This window comes from Achroia grisella, unplaced genomic scaffold, assembly GCF_030625045.1.
Source record: "Achroia grisella isolate CSIRO2021 unplaced genomic scaffold, CSIRO_AGI_Agris_v1 utg900, whole genome shotgun sequence".
Lineage (NCBI taxonomy): Eukaryota > Metazoa > Arthropoda > Insecta > Lepidoptera > Pyralidae > Achroia > Achroia grisella.
In genome coordinates this window covers 4,259,833-4,274,426 of record NW_026713059.1, presented here as the reverse complement: position 1 = coordinate 4,274,426, position 14,594 = coordinate 4,259,833, and the positions used below count along the sequence as shown (strand labels likewise).

The 14,594-nt window shown below is 32.3% G+C and overlaps 1 protein-coding gene across 4 annotated transcripts; it reads left to right on the top strand.

Annotated features, from left to right (window-relative positions):
- The first annotated feature begins 47 nt into the window (after window positions 1-47).
- On the top strand, window positions 48-14,476 carry LOC131853396 (uncharacterized). 4 transcript variants are annotated; one of them, XM_059204274.1, is made up of 19 exons: window positions 48-199; window positions 1,926-2,008; window positions 2,544-2,606; window positions 2,992-3,103; window positions 3,956-4,062; window positions 4,761-4,944; window positions 8,243-8,391; window positions 8,677-8,798; window positions 8,885-9,038; window positions 9,271-9,489; window positions 9,872-9,987; window positions 10,285-10,393; window positions 10,787-10,937; window positions 11,335-11,474; window positions 12,056-12,174; window positions 12,594-12,711; window positions 13,029-13,235; window positions 13,789-14,026; window positions 14,399-14,476. In XM_059204274.1, the coding sequence occupies exons 1-19, from the start codon at window positions 160-162 to the stop codon at window positions 14,419-14,421; spliced, it is 2,454 nt and encodes an 817-aa protein (XP_059060257.1). In that variant the 5' UTR covers window positions 48-159; the 3' UTR covers window positions 14,422-14,476. The 4 variants fall into 4 exon arrangements, with proteins under 4 accessions (XP_059060257.1, XP_059060259.1, XP_059060258.1 ...); XM_059204276.1 differs by lacking the exon at window positions 14,399-14,476 and having other exon boundaries at window positions 9,271-9,453; window positions 13,789-14,113; XM_059204275.1 differs by lacking the exon at window positions 14,399-14,476 and having other exon boundaries at window positions 10,285-10,381; window positions 13,789-14,113.
- The last annotated feature ends 118 nt before the right edge of the window (window positions 14,477-14,594 follow it).

Genomic DNA, 14,594 nt, shown 5'->3' with positions numbered 1-14,594 from the left:
AGATAGTCATTAGGTTAAAACCTTATTTAATTTTGAATATTTTAAGAAACTTTCAGATATTTCATTAGAATCAAAATGTCTGATCTTAGATTGATCAAGATTTAAATTTAGCAGTATTTGTAATAAAATGTTATAAAAATTACATAAAAATACTACACTATGCTGAAAACGACATCACCACCCTCTTCGCCGGTCGTTGGTAAGTAAATGCATTATTAAAATTTTATCCCTATTGCTGTACACTAATAATTTTATTTATATTGGGTAACCATTCTAACGGAATTATAACAGGTATTACTGTTTGTTATAGATAAGTGGTATGTTATCTGTATACATATTCAATCGATATAAACCTTGAATTTGTCCTTCTGTAATGGTCTTAATCATAATATTTATGGAAATGTTGTTATTATATAACGTTTTATATATGTTATCGGATATACGTCGGATATACTGAATTTATTTTTTATATTTTTATTTATTCATTCGAAGGTCTAGCGGTTTAGCACACCGCCATACTTTCGATGGTCGCGGCTTTAATTCCTACTGCTGTATCATGCGAGGAATTAAACCCACATTTACATAGCAATATACATTGCTATGTAAATGTGGTAAATGTATGCAACTATTTAGTTAATAATCAAAGCGCGCTTCGCCGTGCATTACTCTCAGTAATAAATCATATTCTATACAGTGCAGTCATTTAATCTATCGTCTTAAGTATCTTACCGTACCCAGCCGTAGGATATCACAGATACACACATTTGTGTTCAAGTGTATGATTGTTTGTATTAGCCTGAGTGTTTTCTAACGTATTTTATTTTACGTATATAACAAAAAAAGTATTTAAGTGATTCTATTCTATGAAATGTTTAGTATCCATATCCACTCAAGCTCTGCTTAGCTTGGGACTAGAAGGCGCTGCATCAATTGTTTAAACTGAAATAAAAATGTATATTATTAAACAAAATATTGCCATGTCAATTGCAAACAGCTTTTTAGACGTTAGGTGACAGGGTTAATGTGAAATAAATAAATAAAAATTGAATAGTCTTGACACATTATTTATTACTATGGGTCGTTATGACTATATGGTAATTCTAACAGGATATATAAAATCGATGTTGTGTCCACTAACATTATTTTGACCTTTATAACTTCCTTAACACAGTATGTTCATTATGAAGCTGACCGTACAAGAAAAAATCTGATTAAAAAAGAATCTGGTATTACTAGAATTTATATTACAATAGTTTAGCCCGACATTAATAGTACTCCCTGGGTCTCTCCGTGGGCATCGTCGCGCTCGCTGTTTATGGCTTGACCAATACCATCTAAGATGATTTAGATAACATATAAATGTTTAATTGGCCCGGATTTTTGTGAAGAGAGTCTAATTTGAAGTTATAGAATTTTACTCAATAAACATACATTTATATAAATTCCGGCAATAGGCAGGCAATATCGTTTGTTTGCTTCCAATCGTTTTACAAACAAAATAGAATTTAATTTAAAATACAAAACAACTATGCAATGATTTGTTTCGGATATTTATTAATTAGTGTACCTATTGTTGTCGCCATAGTCGTGGTAAAACGCTTACATACTTCTTGACTCTGGTATGACACCTTGAGATAGGTGCATCGCGTGGGGATTAGTGGATAAAAATCAAATGATTTTTAGAAATTTATTAAGATTATGTAATGACGGTTAGATGTTTTCTTTTTTACTGGCATCCCGTTATAGTTAAACGATCTTGGAAAAGATTGAATAACAGTTTCAAAAGTAATGTTAATCTAATAATGATTTAATATTTTTTCTTTAAAATACTCAAGTACTGATGTATTTACTATGTTTGTATTGTGTGTCCGACAAGACATTCCATACAGAAGTCAATGTTGATAATGTTTATCATGTGTGTCTAGATATTGGCACAAAGAAACGGGCACTGCGTTCGCCTGCCAACAAGCGAGCACACTCCTCCAGCCCTACGGGACCTCGTCCTCGAGTACGATTTACTATAATAATTTATTATACATGTGATATCTATTAGCCCATAAAGTATATTTCATGAAATTAGGTATAAAAAACACAGTATCCAAGAACCAAAACCATAGTTATTTATCAGAAGTCCTAATGTATTTTATTCAGTGTATATCCCGATTATGTGCACTTCGTACTCAATTGTAAGATATATGAGTTCTCTTATGCATATAATTTAAAGCAGTAACCTGGACTTCTGAGAATCTTGATAACATATTTTATTGTTTATTTATGTTGTCTGGTTTTGACATGTTATTTATGTTCGGAATGCGAGAATGTAAAGTTTTTTTTTATCAAAATTATTTGTTGTGAACGATTTGTTTCGAGCCAGCACCGGACTGGAAAAGTATAGAGATAGATCGAAAAATAATTATCAGAACTGACTCAGGATTGGTGAACTTAACTGATCAGATAAAAATGCTACAAATTTTGGAACGCCGTTTGTTTTTAGGTCAATTCATTCTTACTTTTGATTTATTGTAATATTTGAAACATTACAGGGAACAATATTTCCAAAGAAACCTCTTTTAGAAAGAAGATGTCAAAGTTTATCACCCTCCCGTGTAAGTAGACTTAGTGAATAAATGAATAATGAATAGACTAATATTTTATTGAACTCTACTTACAATAATAATTTTTAACTAATTTAATATAATTCGACTAACAAACATTTTAAACTACATAACTTAATAATGGCCTTAATGTTTTTTTTACGAAATATGGTCTAGGTTCTGTACTAATTTATGAGATTTTTTTTTCTAAATTGGATCAGATTTGTGAATTTTCACATGTGCACCATGATATCCGTTGTCCGATTTTACATAACTAGGTACATTAATACAGAATAAAAAATAGTGATACTTTATTTAAGCAAAATGCCGGAAGTGGGTGCTATGGAATCGAATTTCTGTATATTTTTTTATTAACACCTGTGGTTTTTATTTTAAGGAAATCCAAAGAAAATCCCAGGAGTCGCCGACATTCGCACCAGTTAGCGCATCGGCTCCGGAATCGACTACTATACCGAAAACTCATAGTAACCTATCAAATTCTGATCAAGGTATTATAGAGTAAAAAGTATTTTAAAGGTAAATTATAGAATATGGAAAATGTTCTGATAAAAAAACAGGAAAGTAAATAATTGGGTAATATGTATAAATGTAGCTACATCAAATCGATGAGATGTGTGTGTATTTCGATTATTAATCAAATTAGTTTAGACAAGCCGAGGTTTGCTTTGTATGTTAATTTTTAATTGTGTTGATATAATATGTAGTTGCTTCATGGGTTTCTATGCCTCACCTCTTTCAATCGCCAAACGGCATATACTACCAAGGCATGATAGCTCTTAGTCCTATCACGTCGTTATATGCGGACGTGATGATCGTGCTACTATATGTTCTTGTTTATATATGAACATATAAACGACGGTTACCATATACTATTAATTAAATGATCCTTCACCACGTCTGTCATTCCAGTTATGTGAAATGCAAAACAATTATTCTATGTGCCTAAAGTCTTCTCTACTGATCGTCACTGTTATCCACAAATGTGACGGGTGACGACGGAAATAAAAAGAAGCCCAATTTTAACCAGATGGTTCAAAGTTATCACTTGTGTGGAGTCCAGTGATAAATAAATTTAAAAAAAGTTTGGTAGCAGCTTGTACATAAGCTGCTGTAATCTATCAATATTAACATCTTATCAGAAATATATACGTGTGAAGACCCGACTAACTATTTTATTATAATAAATACTCGTACTAACGAGTATTTAATAGTTTAATAGTTATACCTATTTTTAATAAGGGTTATCATGTAAACGCAGTTTTTATTCAATAGTCTCTAGTGTATTTTTATGAGATATATTGGTCTTTGTCAAGCTTTATCAACATATTTATTTTTTTTAGACAAAGAACCCGTGTTACCTCAATGTGTCTTAAACAAAATGTTGAGGAACTTGTCGACTAAAAAAAGGGAGTTCGTCAAATTAAAGAAATCTGTGATATCACAACAGGTATACATATACATATGTACAGCCGATTTCGACATTTATATATTATCTATTAGATCCGTATTAAATTCGGTATTAAAAATTAGCAATATGTACGTAGTATTATAATATTTTACTCTAAATATTACTTACGTTATTATTAATAGTCTATAAATTTCTTTTAATAGCTGATAAGGAGATGTAGCTCAGGTCTGCGCTATGTGTATGTAGTTATATACATACATATATGTCGGCGGAGTAGAATTCAAATATGACAGCAAATATGAGTATAAAGTCAATTAGGTCAGTAGGACGACGAATTAACCACGATGCTTTTCAGAAGGATGGAAAGTTAAAACTTACAGATGTCAGTGTTGGCCACTATAGTTTAGAAAATAATATATGTAAGATCATTATATATTAGAATATTTTATCAATACGTAACTGCCTAGGCTTTGATTTGAGTAGGTGTTATTTGTCATTTTTGTGTGATAATCAGTTACGAGAATAATATAATATATAAAGAAAAATTCCTATTTCCAACAAGTTAAAGTGTTACAACGTCTCTTAGAAAATGTGACATATTATATTATATGTTATAGCTTCAAAATGCAGAATGATGTCTATCTATTTGATACTGTAGTATGGAAATATACATTACTTAATATTACTTATTGATGTATATTTAATATAACAACATATGGATTACGTATATTTTATAGAATGCGCTGTTGGAGCAATATGCGTCTCTGAAAGAGATGGAGTATCGTGCTGGTGCCACTAACGAGGAATCTTTGGGGGAGGTGCGGGTGCTGTCGGTGACCGGATGGCCAGCACACGATCTTCTACTGCTCGTACGTGACGACCTTGAATTGCCATTGACCTCGGATATTAGCGGTCTCTTTGGTACGTTGGTGTTATAATTTCCTTATCATTTAGATTATTTAGTATAACTTAACAAATTAGGCATTTGGAATTAACAGTGAAAGAAATATTTGTACTTACGAGCTTTTCCTGTGGTTTTTGGCGCGGCGTATTTTTTTACATTCATGTTCCCGTGGGAAGTTCGATTATATTACCTATTGCAGAAAATTTAGAATATTGAAATGCCATGTGCTCATATTAATATTTCTAGAAACATAGCTAAATGACTTGCGTTGTAATATTGTGTTACCTATTTATACGTAAGTGTACATAAAATATGCATTACCTCAAAGATCAACATAGAATTATGTTATTTACATAGACTGCAATAAATTGAATTACGTATATTATACACACGCAAATCAGTTGACACGACTTAAATTAATTCTGCGCAAACAGAAAGTGCGCCGTCTATGCATGTTAGGTATATGTAACATGAAAAATATGTTACAATTATTTATTTATTTATAATTGCACATGTACAATACAATAAATTAAAACACATGGACTCCATTTAAAGAGTGTAGCAATTTGGTAGATAACTCTTTCCATATTTTAGTCTGTCAGTTTGTTAAAACGAAATGAAATTTAAAATTTCAGTCTGCTTGACTTTATAGTATAATAACTTAAAATACGATTAATTTTTTAAATTAAAAAAATTAAACGACGATAAAAAATTACAATATTAATAAATTTATACCAATATTGTTGACTATACAGTCAACTGCCAGGGTACCTCTCTCTCCTATTTAAGTTACGAAACATTTGTATCGTAAATTGTATTTTAATTAATAGACTGAAAGTATAGAAAACTTAAGTATATGAAAATACATAAATATGTACTATCGTACTCATATATGTATATCCGCCTATACATAATAAAATGCAATATTTTAGATAATTCATATTATAGATTAGATTCGTATATACAGATTATATTTCGTATTAGGTATAGATAGATTGTACTAAGCTTTAATAATATGTATATTATTACTATTGCCGTGGCAGATCATACAAAGTCTGCGTATATACCAATCACTGACTCACGTAATTCTGGCGTCAAACAGCCTGCTTTTTATGTCTATGGTTTGACACTTTAGTCCTCAGAAAAAGCAACATATAAAGAGTAATCACGGGCGTCACGTGAACATAATGTTTATGTCGCTGTTCATTTACTGTATGGTACACAATCTTTATTTTTGATAATTTTGTGATTTGACTTCCGAGCTTAATAAAAAAGTAAAATGAAACGGCAGTTACAGCTGCTGAAATAAATGACGTATTCGATACTGCCTGAAATTAGATTTTAAGAATTTTGTACTTATACTAGGATAATTAATCTGTGATATATATTTTTTATATTTTCTAAATAGGCGTCGATACAATAAACAATTAGCATTAGGTGAACCGTCAGCCTGGTTGTCGTTTCAGTTACATAAAAACTAATTTGTGCAGAAATTTAATTAATAATTTAAGAAATATTATGAAAGTGATATTTCATAGAGGTCCTATAATTTTTTCTATGTAAATTTAATATTACAGTAAATGTTTGGTTGAATGATTATTTTATCTAATACTAGCTACCCACCCCGGCTTCGCACGGGTATATGTATTATACATATAAACCTTCCTCTTGAATCACTCGTATCTATTAAAAAAAACCGCTTCAAAATCCGTTATGTAGTTTTAAAGATTTAAGCATACATAGGGACTGACAGACAGCGACTTTGTTTTGTACTATGTAGTGATTTTTATTAACCGATAACTAATTACAGGTATTTGCTACTATCTGCATTACTTAGTAAATAATCTACTACTACATAATTACACATTGTTTTCACGATATCATATCAAATCATATTCTTATTGTTGTCTTAAGACAACAAATGTAATGGGTTTAATATTTTAGAACAGAATGACGAGTTACTATCTTATTTGCTAATTTCATGATACAAATCAAACTACTAAATATTTTACATTAGGAAGGGTGGGAATTGTTATTAATGGAAATTACTGAGCCTATAACTAACAATATACTATGTTAGGTTTACCTCTAGGTCTACAACCATGGAAACCAGTGTGGTCAATACATTCGCCGTATAAGTCAACCTGACTTCATACTCATTCTATCCTCATCCTGGTGTCCTGCCAGCATACATATGTATAGTATAACGTTAGCGCAGGCAGGACCAATATTTCATCGTCACACATTAAAAGAAATACTCAAATAGATACTGTGTGGGGGGAAAGGGATTGTTAGTAATGTGGACTAATGATCCCATTGCTAGCAATGTACCATGTCAGATCGACCTCCACGCGGTTCCCCCTGGAAACCATCGTGATACTTTCCCGGTGAATTTGTCACGTTGGGCTAACTGATCTGACTTCATGTTCATCCTATCATCCTCCACTGGTACTCCGCCAGCGTAAACCGTTAGCGCAGGCACCGTTCCATTATCATCCTTTAAAAAAAAACGATACTGTGTAGTAGTATTTGTGGTTATTTCAAATTGTACAATGTAGCCGATAGTTTGTGCCGCTTCTGGCAAACTAGATTAATGACAATTTAAGCTTCTTTATTATGTACCTTCTTCACATACATAAAATAAAGTCACTGCCTCTTCAGATAGATCATTTAAACTACGCTAAGGATTTTAATGTAGTTTTTTGCAATAGGAAGAGTGGATTTATGAGTAAGATTTATATGTATAATACATGTACACCCGTGCTAAGCCAGGGCGGGTAGCTAGTATAAATAGGTTTATTACTATTTTTATTTCAAAACGGCAATATTTGGTATATCAAATTATAGAAGGACAGAACTAGAGTTGTTTTCGAGAGTTTTTTATATAATTTGAATGGCACACAAGCTGTAATTGGTAACCGTCGTGACTAAGATGGCATTCGTCTTATAATTTCACTGCCTAATTTGCACCCTGTAAACTAAACACAGATTACAATGCATGCTGCTAGGCGGCTGATATAGCCGAGATCCACGGATACGATTTTTTACAGTCTACCTAGTACAATATATATTTTTTTTATTTGTGAAGCGACATGTATTGTTACGTTTGTTTGTAAGATGCATAACTAACTCAAAACAAGAATATGATAAGTACGTACTTATCATACGTTCTTTCTTACTATTCCGTCTTGATAGGTATCAAGACGGAATAGTAAGAAAGAAGTTGATCTTAGTGTGCTTTCGTTCTTTCTGTCTACGGTTAATACATTTAGTACGAATTTTGGGCAGAATAAAAAAGGCAATTTATTCATACAGGCCCTCAAATAATGCAACAGTTGCATGCACAATTGAATAGTATTCCAGAAGAAATACTCGGAGTTGGCGCCGAACTTATGGCGCGCCGTATTGACCTTTTGAACCTCTTACGATGCAATCACCGCAATGATCGCTCTACCTACCTTACTGTTAGTATCGTATAAAAATACTTTTTGCATGGGTATACTGAAGAAAATAAGACCAAATGTTATCTGTACAATATATTTTTATATGTATGTGTGAAATTTCATTAATATTTTATTTTTATTTTACAAATTTTTTTTAATATTCGAAATATTGTTTAGACTATTAAAAACACAATTAGCAAAAGTAATAGATTTACAAGTTCTAAAGTACACTTACATTCATTTGGCAATAGGTTTTTCTATATAGATTAATTGTATAAATAGATATTTCTAATAAATTATTTACAGAATTTGGAATGGAAAACAAAAAATACCGAATTTGATCATGATACGGAGAAATTGCATAGAATGGTGGCGGGGCTGGCAGAAAATTTAAAAGCCAAGATCAACTATGCGCTAGAGCTGGCTAAGTATGTGCAATCTGAGAATTTGTTTTTAAAAAATATTTATTTTAACTTAAGTATAGTATAACTTATATATATATGGTGTTATATAGGATTCCATGGCTTGATCGCGATGCTATGACGAAAAGGATAGATCGTGTACATAAAGAAAATATTATTCTTCAACATAAAATAGAGAACATTTCAAAGAAAGAGAACGAGGAAGGCAAAGAATTTGGAATTTTTGACACTACGCCTGCAAATCAGGTTAGTAATATAGGATAAAAGTTGAAGAAACTAATTAATAATAATAATAAAAATGAGAATCCTTTTAAAAGGTTAAAAAATTATAAAAAAATATTATTTTATTTCATAAATTGATGTTTAGTTGGTATGGTTGGTTATGAGCGCTATCTTTATGCAATGCAACTATAAATTATCTGTAGACACTCCTACGTGTGTTGTTCATTGTAACATATTTTTTTAAAATATGTTCCAGGCATTATCTGAGGAGTTATCTAAGGAGCGAGCAGCAGGTGAAGCATTAAAAGAAGTGGTAGCGGCAGCAGAGAGCATGCTTCGGGTCGCACGCGCACGTATATCTACGCTAGAGCGGCAGTTGAAAGAGTCCCGTGCAGAGCTGGAGACGGCGCGGCGCAAGCACAAAGACCTCGAGCAACTCGTAAACAGACTCGCACTCGAACATTCACAGAAGACAGTGAAGTTGTGACACTCTACATTGCACCCCGATAAGTTGGATAATATCCGACATCTTTGCCGTTAGGAAAATTATTCTGCCATGATGTTAAAAGCCCAAACTACATTTTATAATTGTTTATGAATTTATAGTTGACACTGGGCCATACCGAATATTATTAGTTTACCTAACAATGCACATAATGGCATGTGTGGATCGGGAATTAATTAATATAGGCAAATGGGAAAATTTCTGTAATATGTTTATTTAATATCGTTACGTTATTAACCTGGTACATTATAAATTGAATCTAATTCACAAGTACTAACTGTCAATATCGACAATGTTTTATTGTGTTCTTTAATGTTAGTATTGATTAAAACTGGCTATATTGACTTTGCAGTATCGTCATCGAGAGACGAGTTACGACGCCAGATCGAAGAAGTTACTTGAAGTGTCCAAAACTGGAGAAATTACTATTGAAGCATTATCTCGACAACGTGATGCTCTTGAACTTAGGTAGACTAAGCTGTATGATATGCTCTCAACCAACTAAAAGTAGATGAGTAGTTTTTGAGATTACAAGACATAATCTCAATAACCTTCTAGGCAGGGTTTATTCAATTCCACTAAAAGTGTATAAATTGCAGTTGAAAAAAATGTATCAACGGTCATACATAGTATAGGGGTTATGACGTTTACAACTTCCCGTGCCCTTGTGATATTTTCCGAAACCCTTCTTCTGAACTCCCGTGAGACATACATCCTACCGAGATAGGGATCTCGGTAGGATGTATATTATGGTTACCTCACCAGAGTGAAGGAGCTACGGGAACAAGCAGAAATGGCTGAACGTGCCGCTGAGGTACGGGAAGCAGAGCAACGTGCACGCGGTGATTCACTTCAGGCGAAGGTAGCAGAACAGGTGCCATGATGTTGTCTCAATTATATGTAGTATATAGCTGCTGAAGAGTTTGTTGAAATGCGTTAATTTCTGAATCTGTCAGTTATATGTAAAAAAAAAATACTTTTTACATTCTATGATATTTTCAATAATAATAATAATCACAGGACAATTCACACAGCGCCATCTAGATCTAAGTTAAGCTAGTTAAAGCTTGTGTTATGGGTACTAGACAACTGAAACAAATACATGATATTTTTTTCGTAAATACATACATATCATACATAGAAAACACCCAGACCGATACAAACAATCATACTCATGACTACAAATGTTTGTACGGTGCTAGAAACCGAACCCGCGACCATCGGTAATAAGGCTTAAAACTTGAATGATTAAACTTTATGATCTTAGGAGAAAAATAGAGCCGCAGCAGAAATTAAAGTGGTAGAATTGGGCGGACGTGTCAAGGAATTAGAGGAACATATACAAACTTTACGTGAACGTTCAGTGAAACTGGTTGACATGGAACGGCGACGTTGTCTCGAATTCATACCTTCAAAAGGTAATTGTAATATAGTTATTAATAATAATATAATATCTTAGAACAACGTACACAGCGCCTTTTAAGCTAAACAGAGCTAATGTTATGGGTATTTGACAACTGATATGAATACAAAATACATTTTTTGTAAATACATGTAGGTATAATGTACATATAAAACGACGAGACTAATGCAAATGATCATACTCATGAATACTTGTACCATGCGAGGAATAGAACCCGCGACCATCAGTACATAGGTAGAAAATAAGTTGAATATGTAGTAAATTAATTAGTAGAAATACGTCGAGCCTTCTATACCATATTTTATAATATGGTTATATATATATGTTCTAAATAACAATTTACACTTGTTAGGTAATAAAACAAACATTTTTAGTTTCGCATAATTTTATAGAAAATGATCCATCGGATAGGGAAACTGAAATCTGGAAGGAATTGCAAGCTACAAGGGCAGCGCTATCTCGAGCCGAGGAGGAATTACGGCAGAGCAGAGCGGATAAAGATAGTTTCCTAAATTCTTTATCTCGGATTGCAGTAAGTTATTATTCACTATTTCAGCTATTTATTTAATGATCATGCTGTTACGGAAGCTTTTAGTTCCGCGAGAGCTTATTACTTACATTATTTAATCACCTACTGTGCAAATGTGCTTATATAGCTATGTGTTAAAAAATAAATCAGATTTCATCAGTATGATATATATATTTATATTCTCATTTATAGTGTCTTCGTTTCATGTTATATCATAGAGATGGATTGTTGTGTTTTGTGATTAGCTCCATCGTTTCTAATAATTCTGCTTTAAGTTTTAAGATTGACTAAATTACTGTAATATAATTTCATTGATATTCATTCAGCGACAGACTTTCGACTGTTATGATTTTCATGCACATGATCAGGACACATTGATTGATGGCGACAAATAGTAGTCAATGTGTTCTTCGCAATTTAAATTTCAAGGCGTCAAGAGGTAACGATAAAATTGACTATCACATAATAACAGTCAAGATACTGCAATATCCATAGTGTTGCATATTCTCTTATCTGTTATATAGCTAATAATTATACTGTATCATAATATAAATTTTATTAAGGAACTCAAAATTTATTTACAGCAAGGCGAAGGAACTCAAAACGTACAAGATAAGATGGCAACTGAGTTATTAGATAGTGAACAAAAGATAATAAAACTGCAACATGTTATTGAAGAGCAAAGAGAAAATGAAAAATTAATGTGTGTATTATCTTTGTGTCTATAATTTCATCTGAGTACTAAGATATTGTTTTTAGTGTTACAAATGACAAAAAAACCGATGGGTCCTCCTGAATGAAAGTCATTATATAAAAACTTGCACAGCAACACCAGATATAAAAAAATATTTTATGTAAATCATCTCTTTCTGGAAAACTACTAGTTTACAACAGACGATTTACATAAAATATTTTTTACATACATTACTTACAGTTAGTGTTCTGGTTTGAATTATATGGCAGTAATATTGTGTGATATACAGGCACCACACCTTTCATTTTAGGTACTTATGTCAATCGTAGACGGTCAGTATTATCTATCACGTAGATTATCGAAGATACTATTTTATGATAATATTAATATTATTATTTTAATGACGAATAAAAAAAAATTATCTACAGGGAGCAAAGTATGACGCAATATGAAAATCAGTTAGCATCGTTAAGACTTGAAGTGAAAAGATTACGCAATTACGACTGTTACGCCAAAGAGGTTCCATATCAAGAATTGCAAACGGAGGTAAAATTTCAGCACTATATCTTGTATTAACTGTTGCTCGCAGCAGATAGCGTTGTTCACCTTGACATTTTAAAAAAGACTTTATTTGTATAATAATTAAATCTGTTCTAAATTTTAGTTTCGTGGACTTAGTAGTTTAAATAAGCGCTGATAGTAATAGATATTTTATAAGTGATAGATGAACTTTATCAACAGGTATAAAAAACGTATAGGTTCTCAATTCTATTCATTTGAAATTATACATTATGCTATATTTTTACTAATCAGCATGTGAGTATTCTTCAAGAACAATCAACAACGATTTTTTGTTCTGTCAGTTATTGGAGCTACATATGCAAGTGGAAACACTTTCACACGAAAGAACTGCGTTGATAACGGCTGCCGCTTCAAGGGCTTTGATGCTTGAACGACACGAAAGAGCCGCAGACCTTTTCACACGAACAGTACGGGCACGTAGAGACCTCGCAGCTGTCCTTGATGGTAATGGAGAACCGCAGCTAGGGGACCAGATAGCTCATGCAGAAGTAAGAACAATTAATTATAATGTAGATACACTAAATAAGAATAATCTATTATTATAATACCATATCATTCAAATTTAATGTTAGTGAACATTTCAGGAATACTTAAATGTATTCCTAAAGTTAAGTTATAGTACAAAGTGTTTGAATTAAATATTTATTTTTCTAAATTAGCTTTTTCTTTTATAACAAAAAATCACAACTCTGTAAACTATTGTTTCACAACACTACTTTTAAAGTAGATTTTAATGAGCACATTTTGCTTAAAATAGCATGGCAATATCAGAGTATCAGTATGATTGGATGATAATTATATTGGATACTCATAATTAAAATTTATTTGTTCGTAGATCGTTATTCAGTTATACTTACCTCTGACATCAATGGCCACTGTTGCTTAATATTGCTTCCATCAATTAAGGTGTAGGTAAATAGTTGTAAAATAATTTTATTATAAAGAAACATGAAATTGGTCAAAGTTATAAAATGCTGTTTTGACGCACGCCTCCATTTGTAATATTATATTTTTATTAGAATTCTATTTTGATTGGTTTAGGTATCAAGGTCATTGTCATCTGTGTGTGCAAGTGCTGCGGATACGTGGACAGCATTAAGAGCTGAAAGAGCACGAGTGCTGCGACTAGAGAGTGCCGTGCTGGAGCAAAGTTTACAATTAGAGCGGGAGGGACGAGTACGGACACAACTTGAACGACGCCGAGCTGTACTCGAGCGCCAAATTGTGCGATCGCACCACTCGGCATCTACGGAGCATTGGGTTATGGGAAAGAATCCAAGTTTAGTATTTAAATATACCCTATAGGATGATCGCATATGGTGAAACAATCACACCACAGCCGAGCCGATGGTATTTGCAAATATTAGTTAGTATTGCAGTATGTGGATATATTCATCATTTTTCTTACTAAAGTTGCAATATTTATCTGTACATAGTTGTACTATATACATATATATCCATATTACGAGTACATGGCATACATTGACTATCTAACTTAACACAGTCTATTCTGATTCTGTTATAGTGAGAAATTGGTAGGAAATATAGGGTCGGGACTCCCGTCTGCGGTCATCTATATTCAAGTTAACAATTCAAAACACTCATGACTAGTATCATATTACTTTCTTAACCTTTTTATTAATATTTTCAGATTCAGGACATTTTTTGGAATAAATAAACAGAGGTGACAGCGGAAAAAAAAAATTTAAGATATGTTTGTAAATAAAAATAGGGTCGGGACTCAGTTAAGTTTTCAAAACACTCATGGTATCATATTACTTTCTTAACCTTTTTATTAATATTTTCAGATTCAGGACATTTTTTGGTAAATAAACAGAGGTAATTTA

Bases quoted from the DNA above. Each gene is read 5' to 3' on its own strand.
- LOC131853396 (XM_059204273.1), top strand. From the start codon at position 160: ATGCTGAAAACGACATCACCACCCTCTTCGCCGGTCGTTG. The intron at 2,607-2,991 runs GTAAGTAGACTT...TTTTATTTTAAG, and splicing joins AAAGTTTATCACCCTCCCGT to GAAATCCAAAGAAAATCCCA. The intron at 10,394-10,786 runs GTGCCATGATGT...TTATGATCTTAG, and splicing joins AGGCGAAGGTAGCAGAACAG to GAGAAAAATAGAGCCGCAGC.